Source organism: Vidua chalybeata, chromosome 5, assembly GCF_026979565.1.
Source record: "Vidua chalybeata isolate OUT-0048 chromosome 5, bVidCha1 merged haplotype, whole genome shotgun sequence".
Taxonomy (NCBI): domain Eukaryota; kingdom Metazoa; phylum Chordata; class Aves; order Passeriformes; family Viduidae; genus Vidua; species Vidua chalybeata.
Genome location: NC_071534.1, coordinates 59,070,141 through 59,089,061, shown reverse-complemented (window position 1 = coordinate 59,089,061; position 18,921 = coordinate 59,070,141). Strand labels below are relative to the sequence as shown.

Genomic DNA, 18,921 nt, shown 5'->3' with positions numbered 1-18,921 from the left:
ATACCACCTACATAAAATACAAACACACATCTACCAACTCCCAACCACTAGTTCCACTTAAGGGTTTATAATACATACTTTCATAGCTAAAACCAGTTAAAGAGGCAGCTGGAACAAAATAAGATACTCAAAAGAGAAATAAATAACATTATGATTTCCTGTAATTTTTAGAATTATTAAAATATGACTAGCCAAATAAGACAAACAATCTCAAATGTATCACAGATTAAAATCAGTTTCATTTAGGCAAAAGAGCCCCAGCATATTGTAAAACAGTTGTAATATTAGATCAAGGAATGTAAGTAATACCTTGAAAGAGGGTCATTTTGAATCACCAGATACTTAACAAAAATCTTGAAACCCAAGAGCAAATATAATTCCAGACAATTTTCTAGGTATATGCATGTATGTGTGCACATATGCATATATTTTTAGGAAATTGCCTGCAGATTCTCAGGATATAGCAACACTCCAGAGCCATCCCTCATCGTAATTCAGTTAACTTTGTTGTGTGCTTTGTCTTTTTCAGACTGCAAATGTCTATTTGTACTGCACTTTGCTGCTAGTGTATCCAGCACACAATTTAAAAGATGGCCTGGTGCAACTGTCAGGATTCTGCACTAGCTCTCTGCATCCTTAAGCTCCCACATCAGCTCAAAGTATTTAAAATCACACACTTGCACATCCATACTGCAGAACCTATCCTGTCTGTAGCATCCTGAGGGGCCACTATGGTAAAAATAACATTTTTCTCCTCCCGACAGGTCAGCGTGGCTCTCTCTCAGCAGGTGACTGGCAGTAAGGAAGTAAAGTTTCAGTTCCATCAGACACACAGAGATGGACATCTCTTCTGGAGCCAGCACCTGACCTATGTGCCATATCAAGAATATAGTGTTTAGCAAGTTAGCAAACTTCTGCACATTTCAGGACAGGAACTCTTGTGGTATGACTGCTGCCATTTGTCTCTTGCAGAAGCAAGCAGTAACATTTTGGCAAGGGGAGTGGGGAAGAGAGGAAGGTTTTTTTTGTAATCAATAGACATCAGATGGAAACACATGGCTCAAGATGCCTTGCCTTTTTGTAGGTAGAACACTGATAATAAAAGCTAAGAAAATGCCCTGAATAGTTTGGTGCTATCATGTGCTATATGAGGTTCTGAAGCTCTGCATCTTACTTCTTCTGAAGCAAGCACAACTTCAATAAGATGACAGTCCTAGTCCATTTAAACTTTGATACTGTGGCATGACAATGTAGAGCGTGATTTTTTCCAACAAGTACTTTGTTCCCGTAGAAAGCAAATGAGAAGTAAGAACTTTGGTGCTCTTAACTTCCAGCTTGAGTAACAGCCATGAGGAAAAGTATCTCACAGGAAGGTGAAGCCTTGAGCTTTCTACAGTACCACTGAGGTTCCATACATTTTAAAGATCTTTATCCAACAGCAATGGTGATACAGATCTGCCTAATACACAGCCCAGCAAACCACTGCCTTAGCTGGACACACCCTGTCAGCAGAGTAACTTTACCTATTTCCTCCAATTTTTAATTAATCTCTCCCTCCCACAGAGTTTCAAGTCTCCTTCTTGAATTCTTGCTTTCATGTTAGAAATTACCCTTTTTAGTGCCTTATGTCAAAGCAAATATCATCTTTTGTTGTCATATTTGCCACAGTCTCAAATACAATTTAGCTGAATGCAGGTATGGATTAAATGATGGTGGGAAGGTTAAGCAGACCAATCATCTGATTGATCTTAGCACAGCTGTTAGTATTCTGCAGCCTTACAGCAGATCCTGACCTAATCCAGCATTTGTTGGGTAAAAGGATATACCTATTGAGGAGAACATGACACGGTCCAAACATTCAGTCCAGCTCACTATTCAAGAAATATTAAAGGTGACTCCAAATGTAAACTTCTAAATATTTTGTAATTACTCAGCCAAAAACTGATGGATCAGATATCCATCAAGCTGCTCAACATTGTCACAGGCAACAACAAGGAACTGAGGAAGACCCAGATTTCCTGAACTTTTAGAATCTCCTCATGGTATCACTACTAGGTAGCACAGGATGCGTGTGACCCTGTACATTCCCAGCCAGAAAAAGCCCACATAGTTCACATGGCTCTACAATAGAACACACACTAACACGTATTTGGAGCAAACCTCATTGTCCAATTCACAGTTTGTTTTAGCCCTTCCAACTGCACCAAAACCAACAACTAAGTCTATTCCACAGTACTGAAATTCTTTAGTTTTTGTTGGGTGTATAAGCCCCAAACCCTGATAAAATTCAATATTGCCTATTTTCTTTTTTAGAACACCAATTCACGCTTTCTTTTTTTACAATTTTTGGAGGCAGCAATACTGGTAAGGGGATGAGGGTGAAGAATTTATAAACTTAAAATGCAGCACATTTGCTCTTCACTTATTTTGTACTTTGTGCTTACAAGAGTTATAGGACCACTGATGTAGGGAAAACCTCTAAAAGCAGGTTAGGTGCTTCCTTTAACCCCACAGACACAACATTCCCCATCTAAGGAATGTACCTTATATCAACACTAATTTGCCTCGCTGTCAGCATAACCAAGAAAAAACATGACACTTTCACTCATACTGGTGATGATTTTACAAAAAAGAGGCAAATTAAATGATACAAATAGTAATATCTTTCAAACAACTCCTACTGTCTTTTTTGCAAAACTAGGATAAATGAGTTCTTATACAATTCATTAGAAATTACAGAGCCTTTTACTCTACCACAAAGATTGACCTGCTATGTTCTCATAAATCCATGGCCAAGAAGCCAGCACCAGGGAAAACATGCTGACAAAGACTGTTTTGCTTTGCAAACAAAGTCGAAAAAGGCATTTGAGTCTAGCTGTCAATTACCTGACCTTACAATGAGAAGGCATAAACTATCTGCAATGCTTCTGAAAAGGCCAACAATTACATTGGTAAATGATTAAGTTATGCTTAGAATTAATGACTGGAGGGATATCAGTGGTTTTGATGACCAGAAAAACACAAAGCGAGCTTGGAAAGCATAACTTCCTCTTTTACCTGCTGTTAAAAAGACAGTCCCTTCTCACTCACCACATTAGAAGGCTTCTTTTTGCTTTTATCACCACATCTTTCACATGAACTTATTTTTTTTAACAAAAGCAGCAGCAACAATGTATGAAATTTTAGGGAGTTAGAACAAAAATCTTCCTTATAATCTGTACTGGCTTTCTATGTTAAAATAGGCCATAGAATTTAATCATACTATTTTAGTCTCAAACCCAAGCCTTCTGGATGGCTAAAGCACTGTGTGCTTCCAAGTAAAGGACCAGGGCCTTATGCGAGTATTTTGCACAACAGACTCTACTACACCCCTTGATAAGCTGTTTCTATTTAATTGTATCATTAGAAACTGCATCTTATTTCTAGTCTGAACTGATTTAGCTTCAACTTTCAGCCATGAGAATCCCCTTAATCTACCTGACAAAGAACCATCTAACTGTCAGATACCTTTGCTCTGTCTAAGTACTTATAGACTTATCAGGTAGTCTCTACTGTCTGTTGATAAACTAAATAGATTGAGCTTCTTAAATCTTCCATGCTAAAGCTGATTATCCAGGCCTTAAGTTAATGTATCTTTTTTCTGAACTCCTTTCAGTTTTTCCAACACCAGATGTGGACATGAGAACGGGGATACAACACTTCAGTAAAGCTGTATAAAATGCAGCAGTATTCACCTCCCCCTACTCTCCCAGTCATGCACTTTCAGCCTCCTTCAAGACTGCTTTGCAAAAGGAGTAACACTTCAATTAATCAATCCTCAAAAGCAATTCTTCCATCTCTGCTTACATTCTGTCTATTTTGTATTCTTCCAAACACAAAAAATTCAGAATGGACCATGACCAAGTGTACATGTTTATTGTAAAGAAAAATATATGTATTTTTAACCCAAATTGCATAAGCTGCAAGAATGATGAAACATATAAATTCAGTGCCTGTATTTTACAAGAGAAAAACTGCAGAGAGAAAGATTACACTGCAATCATGGAATAGTTACCCAATTTAAAGCTCCCTCTTTAAACTACTATTTAATTCAGTAAACTCAACGTTCCCAGCCTATTTTGCACTATGGCATTCTGATGCTCACTTATATATTCACCTCTTGAGGTGTTGGGTGGTCACAGCAGGTTTTATTCTCAGCAAAATCTGGTGGGCACAATGAAAATTTGCTTCAGGCTAAAGCCAGTGTTCTTCCAGACAAAAGTCAGAGCTGCAGGCTAGTCATGGAGGATTTGCTAATGTTATAAATCTATCCATGTAGTGAAAATTACTTGCCAGTTATAATCTTCAATTATTACTGTATCACCAGCTAGTTTCCCTTCCCCTGGATGAAAAAGAAACCCGAGTAAAATCATGAAGTATCTAGGATGACCATTTTCACAACACAACAAAAAGAAAACTGCCCAAAAAAAACAATTAGAGATTATAAGATGATATCCTGTCATATTTGGTAAAGTCCATGGTCCTCACTGGTAGAGCAGGTGCAGAAAAGGTGATGGTATTGTTGGCACAGCAAAGGAGCAAGCAATCTAGCTTTTGGAGCAGTAACATCAAATTCTGCCTTTAAGCAATTTAAAAATTATTGAAAAGCACCATACTAGAATATGTGGTGACTTGCTAAAATATAGTGAATTACTATGGATTTTTGCTGTAATAAGAGCTGACCTCCTTCTAAGTGTGGCTTGGGTAACTGTTCTTCAAGAGAAGGATCATCCCCAGCAATGTATTTTGAAGCATGTCAGTCCTTACTTTAATGTAAGTAAATGTAATATAAGTAAAATTTGGTGTAATGCAAGTAAAGTAATGTAAGCAAAATTTAGTGCCAATGGCAGCATTGACTTTTGAAAAACAGTAAACAGGGTTCTAGTCAATAAAGCCTGCCACAGTCTGTCATAGGGAAAGGTAATGTCCTCTGGTATTTTGCTTTGTCTTTCCCCCCCTCCCATAAATAAATACATTCTATATACCTGTATTTTCTTTGTAATCTTGAAATAAGGCATTTTCCCTTTCCTTTTGAAATTGTTACACAATAACATCCTTCAATGAGGAGTGGATTATACCCTATCAGTAGAGAGTAAGCTTTCAGTGTTCTTTCAGTTAATTCCAGTGCAGGTATGATTAGTCTTTCAGCAGCAGCAGCCATGCTTGCCCATCCTCTTTCAGTGACAGAAAATTTCTACACATACGTGGTAGGACACCTTGGGCCTCTTTACAGAGAGAGGTGATCTATAAACATCAGTGATCAACTTGTTTCTTCTCGTGACTTCTTCCTATCCACTCACTCCCTCTGCCTTTCCTCACATTGACCTGAATCCTATTTCATATCCTTCCTCTGGATATATACACATTGTCCTGATTATTACTCAAAGCAGCTTCCATATAATGATTTTGAACACAGAGAAAGTCTCTCTCATAATCTCACAGTACTAAAATGAGAAAGCTCTTGAAAGCACTTGTTCTATGTACCACTTTCATAGGATACTATGCTTGCATATGGTATGTCAGAAAGTTGCCATGGAAAGCCCACATTCAAAGGGGTTTTCCTAAAAAAAAAATCTAAACTTCAGAGAAATTTGGATACAACAGGCTTATTCTAAGGTTGATAGTTGAGAACAAGAGTCAAAACTGTTTAGAATTTTGCATGCCACTTACCCTCCAAGCCTGTAATATACAAACAAACAGCCAGAAAAGAACTAATACAGAAGAAAGAGTGTAAAAGAATGAGAAGTGTTGTTGACTGCACAATGTGTTAGTTTCTCTTCACTTTTTCCCTAGTAGCAAAACTAGGGCACTATTCAAGATAACAGATGAGGCTGAAGCCTAATAATAAAGGCAATGTTTAAGTGTTTGGAGAATGGAGGTCATGTTTAGGGAACAGAGTTAAGAAAGATTAAGATTTATCTTTCGATATTTATGTTATTTTTGCAGTCTGGCAATTACAATCAGTTTTGCTTTCTAGCTCCAAGACAGAAAGACAATATTAGTAAAACAGGGAGTTTATTTTTACAAATGAACTGCTTTCACTAGAAATCTGTTCTGTATGCTACTTTCCTGTGTGCTATACTATCAGCTTTGATGCCTCCTTCCTCCACATCAACTAATTATTCCCTACCTCCTTCAAATAGCTTACTGCATGAAAATTTTCAACATCCATAGACTGATTTTTGTCTTCACAACATACACTACTTATGATTTTGCTGAAATGCAGTGGAAGCTCTCAGAAATACAGACCATATCTTGCCGTTTCAAAACTAACACTTATATATGTTACATCATCTGAACACGTGTATGACACATCTCTTTAGAGCTTCTCCAAATACATGCTTAATTACAAGGAATTAAAAAAACCTCAAAACAAATGAAAAGCCTACAACTCCCACAGAGGATACACTCTTACCTTCCAGGAAAGCGATAAAAGTTTACAATACCTTTGATTTCCGAAGGAGCTTGGAAAACAAACAGTCAGAATAGTGACAGGTATCTTGAAAAGCTGGAAAGAGTAATAAACGCCACAAAATAAAACTCATAGCATTCCCTCCTTGAGCAATGCAGTCAAGAATAATTTTTCTTGATGAGCAAGAAATCCAAAAATATGTAAAGCTGCATTACCTCTTTCAAAATTTAAATACCTAAAAAGCTTGGTAATGTTCACACCCAGTGTGTTGTGAGTTATGAGAGAAGCTGAAGAAAACTTACACCAAGCACAGAATGTTCGAAGACTCTATTAAAAGCACTATACACACAGCTCACCATAATTTCAAGAGCTGAAACATTTTTTTCTCCCATTTCTCCTCATGTTTTTCCATTGCCATGCATCCAGTTTCTTAATATATTTGCCCAAGGTTCTCCAAGTCTTCTAAAAAGCCAAAAATATAGCAAAAGCACGAATACAATCAGAACCACAAAACTTCATGATAGTGCACAAAAAAATAAAACCACCTGAGAAACCCTGAAGAGAAAATCTGAAGACTTTTTTTCTTTCTCTGTTTTCTCAGCACCTCTGCATGGTGACGTGTATAAGCTGCTGGGATGACTGAACATTGATAACATACAGGGACATGCAGAAAGTTGCTTGGGAAAGGCAGGCAAGGTAATGAATAAAGCCTTCCAAGTCAAAGAATCAGCTCAATGCTCTGCGTGTGAAGGAACAAATCTCTCCCACAGCACTTTCCTCTTCTTTAAACAGCTGTTTAGATCTACTAAAGAAACGTGAAAACCGGAGATTAACTTCTTAGACACTGAATGACATGAATGACAGCCATTCCATCTAACCCCTCTAAAATTACTGTCCTGCTTTCTCGGAGAAAAAAAAAAAAGTGCTGTATCATAAAGCATGCCTGCCTGTAGCATGTAGACAGGAACAAGCTGCTTTGCCCTGCAAGACAAGCAAAAGCCATACAACCATGGTTACCGCAGCACCGCGCCCAAGCTCTCACGATACACCCTGAGCAGTACGACATTACCCGGGGCCCAGTCCACGATAATGCCATCCCGTGGCCTTGTCTCAGCTCTGGAAGCAGGAAGCACAAGTCAGTTTCAGTATGTGACAGATCATGTAGACATAAGACTACTTATGATGCACTGCAGGAAGGAACAGAACTATGACTTTCATGTCCATCATGCTATGTGATAGATATGACCACACACTCTTTTCTCTCATTGAAGAGCTTTTTTTTGTGATGGTTTTTGCTCTGCTTGCTAATACTAGGTCCAATTCCACCAATCCTGAACTCATGCTTGTCTTAAACATCCATTTTCTTTGCTATATTCTCGCCTGTCCTAGAATTTGCAGTGGAAAAGAGAACCAGTCTGAAAATGAGGTTATCGCACATTTTCTCTCTCTCTCCTGCTGCTTACTAATCTGTGCCATTCCTCCAGTTGAGCTGAACCCACACCTGCAATTTCAGCCTTTTTTCTTCCTACTTTTGACTCACTCCTCAAACCTTTTCTTTTGTATCTATTTCTTTCTCAGCAATAGAATGCAAATATTTATTCCAAGATAAAGAGAGAAAACATAATAACCATTTCACATTTTCCCTTCCCACTCTCTTTCTCTCCCTTACAGCTTTCCCTTCTTCCTCATACAGTAGATGTAAAACACATCTGTTCCACTCTCTCCTTGGCTCACTCTCATCAGCCCATACCTCACATCTCCTTCCTCCTCCCGCTCTGACAGAACAGCAGGACAGTCAATCACTCTTTCCTGTGTTTGGAAATCTACTTCTGACTCCTTGATTCTCTAACTACATTACTCTTCCTGTCCTTCTTTCACATCTGAACTTATGCTCTGTTTGACAACAAATTACACTTTTGTCTCTAACTTCAGCGTGAGTTTCCTTCATCTGTCCCTTGCAATACAGTGAAACTATTCTCACTAAAATGTCTAAAAACCTTTTACTATTGCAACATCACAAATTAATCATTTCTATCACCCATAACCCTTGTGTGTTCTTCATAAAAATTAAATGCCTTTCTCCTTTTGAAGCTCTGTTTATGACTTCCATTACTCTCCTCTCTCTTATTGCCCATCCTTCCTGAACCAATCCCTTCACAGAGTACTGGCAGGCTCTTTACTATGTTGTCTTCTAGCAGGTCTCCACTGAGCTGTATCTTTTGCTGCTACTCTTATGTCTGAGAATTTTACATTCAGTTCCCGAGAACAGTCTCAAATACAGTAGATTTACATCTAAACAAAAAAAAAATCTCATTCTGACACCTCTTGCCACTGAGTTAGCTTCAGCTCAATACAGCCAGAACAGAATTTACATCTCACCACTCTTACCCTCTTTTCTCTACCTCCTCTCTTGATCACCCTGGACAGCATAATCAACTTGTCCATCATTCAGATATAAAATACTATGATAAACTACTATGTCATCTTTGCCAGTAGCTTCTCTTTTAAACTGTTCATTCGGGTTACATCCATATCTGAATGATTCTTCCTGGGCATTCCTAGGACAAAGTCTGCTGTAAACATCTTCAGAACTAAAGGTTTGTCTGGGGTTTCACTACACATTAGTTATACTTTCTTATTTTCCATGTTGACAAACATTATCCTGCTTGTTCACACTGTTCCAAAAGTTCCTTTTTCTATACTGTCATACTGCTTTACTCTCTGCATCCTTCTATGCACAATCCTCCATTTCAAATTTAAATATTGGGAACAACTCATCTTTGCTTTCCAGGTTCCTCTGTCTTATGTACACTAAACTGTCCACATCCAACTTGCTGTCACACCATTTGCTCACATTTCTAGTTGGTTCACAGTGTCAGTATCCATTTACAAAGCTTTCAACAACCAGCCTGTACTTTCACTCAGGCCAGTTTCCACACCTGAGTAAGGATACCTTCTAAGCTCTTGCAAAATTACTTCATTGCCATCCAAATATCACCTTAAAGCATTCCTTGCTATGGTTCCAAGAAAGTCACTTTAATTTAGGCTACAGTCAACCATCTATCACATTGAGCAACTAAGTGCTTTTGTTTGTCTATATTAAAACTCTTGCTTCGTCATACATTCAAAAATTAGTTCTCTGCAGCACAATTTCACAACATACAAGCACACACCCTTCCTCCCTTTGCTGGCACCCTGCAGAGTAGCATCTAGTGCCTGATGGGGCTGCTAGGCATTAGGATCATGCAAATAATAATACTGCCTCCCTAGTCATTGTAGTAACAGATCAATTACTCATATTCTTCCAGATCATTGTCCACTGACTATCTCCATTATCAGACCCAAACAAATAAGGTTTTGGCTTTGTCAGTGTTTGCTGTGGTGGCATGGGTCCAACAAACTTTTCAGATGTAAATCATCGTATCATCCTGTCTCCGTAAGACATAACTAAGAGCAGCTTAAAAAACAACTGAATATGCTATCACACGATAATCTACCTAATCTGGACAATCACAAGTGGCCACCCTGAAAGCCATCCGAGGACAGGATACTTATCAGAGATTAAAAAGTGAACACACATAATGCTTCACATTTCTTTAAATATCAGCTTCCATTCTGACCATTTCAGCTCAAAATGATGACAAGCTCAAGTCACCTTATTCTGTTACTGGAGATGTCCAGTCCCATCCTCCTTTGTCTTGCTAGAGAAGAGAATTTTGATCCAGCAAACTTCTCAACAACTACTGATATGACATCAGGAGTGTTCAATCAAAATATAACTGCCAATTCCAAAACTGTGCCTGCCCACTATGTCTAGCCCCCTGCAGTAGGAAAAGGAAGAGAAAGAATGACTGGACAGAAAACATAAACCACTGTATAATAGAAACAAATATAAACAAAATAAAGAACATAAAGATCACACAATCAAACCCCAAGAACTCTTGCCCTTTGCCAGTCATTCTTATGTCTTGATACTACTTCATCAGTCACTCTTCTGTCTCTTCTGCTGAACACCTGCTCCCAGGGAACGGAAAGGGAAGCCAGCCTAGCCCCCTGTGTACCATGCACAGCTCTGTCACAATACAACTGCTTCCGTTTTACAGATGATTCAGGAGGGGCCTGTGGACTAAGTGAAACTGCACTAGACAGATACTGGAACCAGCAGTTGTGCAGAACCTGGAACTTCTGTCAGCAAGTTCTTTGCTACTTCTGGCTGATGCTCTTTCTGATCTGGGAAAACTCCCCTTCTTTTTTTGCCAAACAGCACACACTTTGTAAATACACAAAGACAGAAATCAAGAAGCTGGAAGGCCAAATAATTGTAAATTATAATTACTGTTAAGAAAACAGAGAGACAGGAATAGTGTTGGACTTAAGCACTGTATTATTAATACAACTTAGTAAAATACAAAATGAAATTACTGAATAATAAGCAAAACATTTCAGAAATAAGGAAGGCACTTCTATAAGTACAAGACCAAGAGCAATCAGAAAGCTCGCTTCCCCAGCAACATCAGTGACTTTGAGGCACGACTTTTAATAAGCCATACAAACAGTTATGACAAAACCAGTCCCTTAAAATCAACCATGGAATGGGACACAGAAGAGAAAAAGAGAGAAATTATTCATGCCATAGTTGATTTTCCTCTGTTTCGAATCAGTTTCAAGTAGCTGTGCTGGATTCTTCCTACAATTTGAGTCAGCTTAGTCAGCTGCACAGCACTGTGATAAAAAACTGGGCCATTTTTATTCTCATTGCATCTACCCTTCTCATCCAGCAAGAGAACCATCAAAGATTTCTTGCTATAGACTTGCTAATAGACCTCTGTTAAACACCCTTACTATGTCACAACAGCATTTGCCAAGGGGTTTTTTTGCATATTAATTACTTAAAGACACTAGATTCACCTGGCATCCTGCACCATTAACTCCTCAATCAGCTTTTTCAAAGACAAGCTGAAGAACTTCTGCACCAAGTTGAACTTGGAAGACAGAAAGATCCAGTAATTTCATCCATGCCCATACAAACCAAAAATCTTTCTTGCTAGTTATTCCAAAATCACTCTAAATAATAAATAGTCATAGCATTCAGATAAACTTATATTGGAGTTAACTCTTCAAGAAACACTCATAGCAACAATACTATTTTTACTGAAGGTGATCTTAGCAATGCATGCAGTGACTACCAGAAACTTTCACTTTGACTATCAGAAACTTATACTTTCTGCCTACAGGGCTCCTGTGATTCACAACTTCAAATGTAATTTGAAATGTTTTCCACAGGATTGTCCACTGCTTTCATCTCATTCATACATCTCAGCCTTGGTTAAATGGCTAGTATTTTTTTTGCCCAAAGGTAAAATAGAACCTGATAATATCCCTATTTTAATTAACTAGAAAAAAAGGCCTATTTCAAAGAAATTACTCCATTTCACAGTGGAAATGGTTCAGCTCCTGTGTAGTCTCTTTTTAACACACAGAAATCTATATTTCATCTATTATAAACTATTAACTACATACAGAGGCAGATCAACAAGAAGACACACACGTGTTTTTATATCTAAATCAAAATTAGATACACAAAGGCATTTACTTTCTGTAGTGACAGCAGGGCTTGGGGTACCCTCTAGTAAACACATAAATTTCCCTCATTCTCAAGTCTGGTTATAAATTACAACTACTAGAAGGAATGTCAGAGACAGATCCTTAGTGACAGTGCTGTCAGTTGACAGGGAATCACACATGGTTTCCCCACACATAATCAAAAAAAGGTACCTTAAACAAGAGGAGACCTAACCTCTTCAGAACAACTGTTGCACAAATAATGCATTTCATCAAGATATGCACACCTAAATAAACCAGATTTTCTAATGAAGTCATTTACAGTATAACAGTTTTAGATACATATTCAAAAGCATCAAAATCTTGATTCAAAACACAGACTGTCTGATCAGAGAGTCTTACCATTACTCCACTCCTTTTATCCAGTGTGTGGGATGAAGAACTAAAGGACAGGTTTCAGAAAATAACTATGTAACTATGAAGATAAACTACAATTCTGACTAAATTTTCTGGGCACTTTCATACATAATGTTTCATTCTTCCTCTGTCATCATTCCTTGAAACACATTAAATGAGGTGACAGCCATAACCAGGAGACATGCCACCCCCTTGCAGAAGCTGTCCATATAAGAAAAAATAAAAATACTGGAGGCAAATATCATATATAGAACTGATCAGTCACTTATACACCAGAATGCACACCAGAATTCAATTCCACTGTCATTTCCCATATTAAACAAAGACCCCATGTGGACCTCTGCTCACTGTTCTTCTTCCCAATATAAAGAAAAAGTTTCTTACCATTGGCAGGCCACAGTTTTGTGCCCTGCCAATTCTCAGTTTTTTCATTCATCAAGCACCACGGAATATTACATCTGTTTAAGAATCAGTATCTCTGGAAGACTACCTTAGCTTACAGAGAAGAGACAGAAAATTATACAACATTCAACCCTCTCTTTTGCCCACTGCAAAACCAAAACCAATCCCAAATCACCAGCTATGGTGGTCTAAGTTCAAGAACCTCACTTCTTTCTTTTGGAGCATGTATTTACAACCTTGTTATAAATTTCTTTCCCTCTCAGCCCTTTCTAACATTCCCTACTACCACAAAAAGGTGGAAGATGAAGGCAGTAAGTAAAACGAGAATATTTTTATTCTCTTTTGTTTAGTATGTTTTTAAAGGAGACAAATAGCACCACAGGCAAACCACTAATAAACAAAAAATAAATAATAATTAAATAAACGTTAACTCCAATCTCTATGCTAACATTAACCAGCTGGTTTTGTCTTCTCTTCTTTCACAATCTCCCCATAATAATTTTAGTTCTCTTCCTCTTGCTTTTCATAAAGTAGAATGTTATATGTCACATCCTTTTTCCCCCTATAGAAGTGTTCCTTACCACCACCTCACCTCCTTAACTTCTTATTTTTCCAAGAAGAACAATAAAATCATCAAGATATTTTTCTGAAGAACTAAAAAGATACTGAAAGCAAGACTAATCAGTATCCCTTTAATTTTGTTCCTATGTTGCTAAAGGATTTATCAAAAAACTTTCCATCAGATATTTGTGTGGGAAATCAAAATAAAAAAAAATATACCATAAACAATTACCCAACAGATTTAAAACTCCATATTGCACCTGTGATCATAAAGTAAAACGGTCAAGTTTGGGGTGGAACAATAAAAATCTCCTAACATAAAATCAGAAAAACAATTAGAATTTTTTACATAACATTCTTAATGTCAAACAATAATGAATCACCATGATTAGTGAAAAGATTATCTAAGACAAAACACACACAACATCAGATTGAAACTTCAATAATACAATCCCACTGAACTGGGAAGCTGAAGTTGACCATGACACCAAGTACCAAGACACAGACCTAAATCCCATAGGTCATATTTAACTCTGCTGTAATTCACAAAGATTCAAAGCATATCTTTTGTTCCTTTACAGCCTGTGTCTACCTACAAACACTCATAGCAATCAATGCTTGCACATTACTAAACCAATTATTAATAGAATTTCTGTTCATGAAACAAAAAAAATCCCATTCTTCCATTATTTTCTCAGATATTGTAGAAAGTAAAACACAAGCCTCCAAAATTAATCTATAATCATCTACAGGTTATGGCTCATAATAACAGAACACTGTACCTGCCTCAGGCACACAGTAACTGCAATGTTTTACAGAATACAAACTCTCAAATACAGACTTCTTTTACCATGCCTGCTATCTGCAAGAAAATCTTAAATTCTTCAAATATGCCATTCAACCTTTTAAAATTCAGCATAAATTCTAAATGCTACTCTAATTCTGATAACCTCTCTTTTAGCTAAGCCGGTTGCTTGGTAGTGATTTGTCAGATAAGTTACACAATACTGTTTCTGTTTCCTGATTAGATAAGCAGATAAGTTTTGGGGTTTCTTTTCTGGCGCAAACATTTATGTATAAAATTTCTCATTTTCTGTGAACACTTGGAACTTTGTAATCCCCTCTCTACAAATCCACATGCCAGTAAAAGTCAACCGTGCATTTGCTATAGGAAAACTCAGAGTAAGTGTCAGCATGCAAAAAGCAATTCTGTCTAGAAAACTGAACAAACGTTCAGGAAACTTCTCTCCCTCTATGCTGCCTACATATACACTGCAGAATAAAGGAAAGCAGTGAGCAATACTTCTGTGTCTTTACTTTTACCCCTAAGATGGGGCACAGGGGGCACATGGCCTCAGTGCATTACAGAAATGAACAGCACAGTCAGACTGTGAGCCCTCTGCCCAGGGATGGAAGTAGCAACCCCTTGGGCAGGCAGAGACTTGGCAGGCAGTGTTCCTACCCCCCACCTCCAGGAAATGCTGCCTCCCACGTCCCCTCCTGGGCCAAAGCGAGGAAGACGAGCAGCCCACCCCTCTAAACACACATGGTACACAACCAGAAAGGAGGCAGCGAAGCAGGGATCAAGCTAACTGGAAGCACTTTTTGCCACCTAACTCCATTGTTTTTCTACAAAACCAAAGTGAAACACCTTGTCATGTGTTGGTCTGAAAACCAACATATCCCCACTCTTTAGCTTCCACCATGCTCTGCACACAGTTTCACTCATCTTAGTTTCTTGCTAAACTGCTTACAAAGGAATGGCTGCATAAACCTGGTCACATCAACTGAAGATTATGAAGTGCAGACAAATATAAGAAGTGCAGAGAGATCAGGTTTTACACTATCTTTATCAAACAGGACAGTAATTTTTGATACTTAAAATCCTGTCCATCTGTTGCCCCTGGTTACTTGATACAAGTAGGTTACAAGTAACATTTTTCTTAGACACCACTTACAATCTCCTGGCACCACAGATGCCATTAAAAAGGTCTGCTCAGGTTGGTAAGATTGTAGTAAAAAGGAGTTGGGCTTTGTTTTCAGACCTATCATAACCACAACCCTCATCTATGAACAAAGAAGGCAAAAAAATTCAACATGTCACACAACATGCAAGCAAGTTCAGAGTAAAAGCACAAGCATTTCTGTAAATACATGTTTCCTGCAGACTAATCTATCTCTTGAAATTTTTCCCCACCTTTACTAGTAAGGACTGTGGGGCCCAAGGAAGATTTACAGTGGGTGTTCAGACACACAGATGGGTGTGGTGAAAACACCTGTATTAACAGAATGCCTAAGTGAATATAGGAAAAATATTTCGATACATACTAATTTATTCAAACTTCATGGAAGTTCTTTCTAAGTGATCTAACACAAGTTACTACTTGAAAGCAATAACATCCCTAAGGCTTTTTATTTTCTAAATATAACAGTCAATTTTAGGATTTTTTTACACGGTATTATGACATAAGTACTATAAAAGCCAGTAAGTGCTTCACACCTGTCATGATCATAATGTCAGCAATGACATTACGCTTTGTTTGGAAGTAATTTTTCTGGATAGTGTGTTTAAATAGAGCTCCTTTGATGGAGTCTCTGACCCCCCCCCACCCCCCCCAAAAAAAACCAAACAAGACTAGAACTGATAATTTAAACTGAATCTTTCTAGGAAACAATTTGCATATTATGTATAACTAAGGAGTAGAGATGCTTCAATCTTTATGTCCCATGCTTATAAAAGGAATTTGTGTTCAAGGACTTCTGTGCACAAAACATTTTATCTCAAATAAATTAAGCTCCTTATGAAGGCATGGCTGAGGCAGCAGAATTTTTGCTCAATTATTTTTGAATCAACATTACTGATAGATTTACAGAGCCTTGAACCTTTTACCTGTAAATAACTACATGAAAATCCCAGTTCTGCTGCTAACTTATCTTTGGGATGACAAAATAGAGAGGTTCAGGCACGTAAGAATCAAGATAGGAACACAATCAAGCTTGGCATCTCTGTAAAGGTCTTTCAAAAAGGAAGTTTTATGGTATTTTAAATAACTTTAATGCATACTCCATGCAATTTTATAGTTTATCACACAACTCTACATTACTCATTAATTCATCCTTTCTTCAAGAGCTTGTTTAGAAAGCTTAAGATTCCTTTGAGCTGCCAAGATGCTAAAAATCGAACGCACGTGTAATGACAACTGTAATGTAATGAGAAACTTAACATCATTTCAGAATGTATTTTATGACATTACAGGTAATAGCAGGATTTCTCTCAGCAAGAGTAAGTCACACCAAAGTTTCACTATGATGGGATCATTCAATATGAACTGTCTTCCCAAGAATTATTTCCCAAGACAGAGAGGTTGTGTATATAAAGCACTTTCTTAATGAAACAGAAACAAACACAAAGCTACTTGAAAAAGCGTCCTGTACAATTTCACTAGTTGCATTAGGTGTTACCTCAACATGATGTTAATGACACACACCACAAACAAAATGTTTCTCCTCTTACAGCTGACAGAGCTGTGACAGGCCTGGCACATTGGCAAATACCTCTAACCTGGAGTTTGCCTGTTCACACTGATGGTACCAGAAGAACTTATGGCCCAAATGACTAATTTTATTTGGTTTTGCATAATATGCATGGGTTAGTGTAACCTAAAATAATATTTGATGCAGGCTGCTCAGTTGACTGTAGGTCACACTCAGCAGTGCAAACGAAGAACAAAATGTGATTTGAGCTAAAGTGAATGAACTCAAAGATTGTAACAAACCCTTTCTCACTGCAAGGGAAAACACCTCCACTAAGTTGCTAATAATAATATAACGTTTAAAGTATATATGCTTATCTTCACATGAGCAACTGGAATGTTGCACCAAGGGACAGGGTCCACAGAATAATCCAATATGGCCACTGATGCATGGCTGTTTTTTGCCTCAAAATTGTCTTATCTTTTACCACATCTGTCAGTTGCATGTATACACCTGTTATAACCTTACTTCAAAAGAAGTTGACACAGTGACAGTCATCTGCATGTATCCAACCCTGAAACGTTCTTCATGGCAGAGAAATCCATATGCTATGAGACCACCCTGTCAAGGCCAAACCACAGTCATTCACAACCACCAAGAGACAGACAGGTAGAGAGGTGTGCCAGCACTATTCACTTACCTTCTTTATTAAGCCTCATAACCTCCCTGCTCTTTCCACCCTCCTTTCCAGTCTCTTCCAGATCTACACCTGCAGAAGAGAAGCAGAGTCAGGAAGCGCCGAGGGCCCTAAGGTGTGCATTTATTGTTTGGCGAGAGGAGGAGGAGAGGTGAGGAGGTGAGCAGTGTTTCTAATTGCAACAGCAAAAGCACAATGGTCGGAGCATCTGCCAGGGAGCGGAACCGCCGGGCCCCCCGCGGCAGCACCCTCGCCCCCCCTCCCCGCCCGCGGCATCCTCCGGCCCCTCCGCGCATCCTCCCCCTCGCCCCCTTCCCCCACCGCGGCGCCGGCCCAGCGCCGCGGGGCAGCGGCACGACAGGCGCGGCGCGGCGTGCGCCTCCCGCACACATGGCACGGGGGCTCGGCCGAGCGTCAGCTGAGCGCCCGGGGGGGCGGCACCTCCCGGCCCCGGCGGGAGGGGAGCGGAGGGGGGGGGGGGGGGCGGCCCGGCCGGACCCCGGCCCCGCTCCGGGGGGAGCGGCGTGCGGAGCCGGACCGCGGCCGGTCCCTGCCCTTACTGTGCGGGGGGGCGGCGCCGTGCGCGTGCGGGGGGGCGGCCTCCCGCACCCAGGCGGCCCAGGGCTGGCCCAGGAACGCCTCGGGACTGGGCACGGGCCGCTCCAGGGCCGCCATGGCGCCGCGCCTGCTCCTGCCTCCTTGTTGCTTTTCCCGTTTCCTTCGGCGGCGGCGGCGGCGAGCGAGCGAGCGAGACACGGGATTCGAGAACGCCGCACGTCATCCTCGGGACGTTCCGCCGCCCACACGGGGGTAGTGTCAGCCCCTGCTCCCTATCAGATCGGGCTCCCCGCCGCACAGCGCGCATGCCCGCGTCCCCCGCGCCTGCGCCCCGCGCCGCCGGCACCGGGCCCGCGCCCGCCCCGAGGGGCGCCGGACCCGCGCAGCCTCCGCGCTGCCTCTCCGGCGCCGGCCCGGCCCGGCGGAGCGGAGCGGGGCCGGCGGCCGCGGAGCCCCGCCGGGAAGGCGCAGCCGCCGGCCGTGTGCGCCTCAGGGCTGCGCGCCCCGCGTCTCGCAGCGCCCGCATTAAGTCCCTGGGATGGGCTCTCGGTAGCTGCGGCACGGCCCCTCCGCGCTCCAGCGCGGCCGCGAACCGGACCCGGAGTGCGGGGCTGGGGCTCCCCCGCTCCCCTGCTTCCAGCTGCGCTCCTGTGGATCACCCATAGCCACAACCACAGCCATTTTGTTGTCCAAATACTGCCTAATCTGTAGTAGGCTTCGTCTGCTTGCAAATGGGATTTTTCTCGTTTTGGTGTTCAAGGCTCCGGTACAGCAGCTCTGAACTCGCAGGTCCGGCTAC

General features: G+C 40.3%; 1 protein-coding gene across 3 annotated transcripts in view; it reads right to left on the bottom strand.

Moving 5' to 3' along the window:
- ATXN7L1 (ataxin 7 like 1) overlaps nt 1-18,401 on the bottom strand; it is a 107,582-nt gene extending 89,181 nt beyond the window's left edge. For all 3 annotated transcript variants that reach the window (XM_053942059.1, XM_053942058.1, XM_053942060.1), the window contains exons 1-2: nt 18,125-18,401; nt 17,568-17,636 (exon numbers count right to left, since the gene is read on the bottom strand). In XM_053942059.1, coding sequence (XP_053798034.1) covers nt 17,568-17,636; nt 18,125-18,239 — 184 coding nt within the window. In that variant the 5' untranslated portion in view covers nt 18,240-18,401. The remainder of the gene's footprint in view (nt 1-17,567; nt 17,637-18,124) is intronic.
- Between the last annotated feature and the right edge of the window lie 520 nt (nt 18,402-18,921).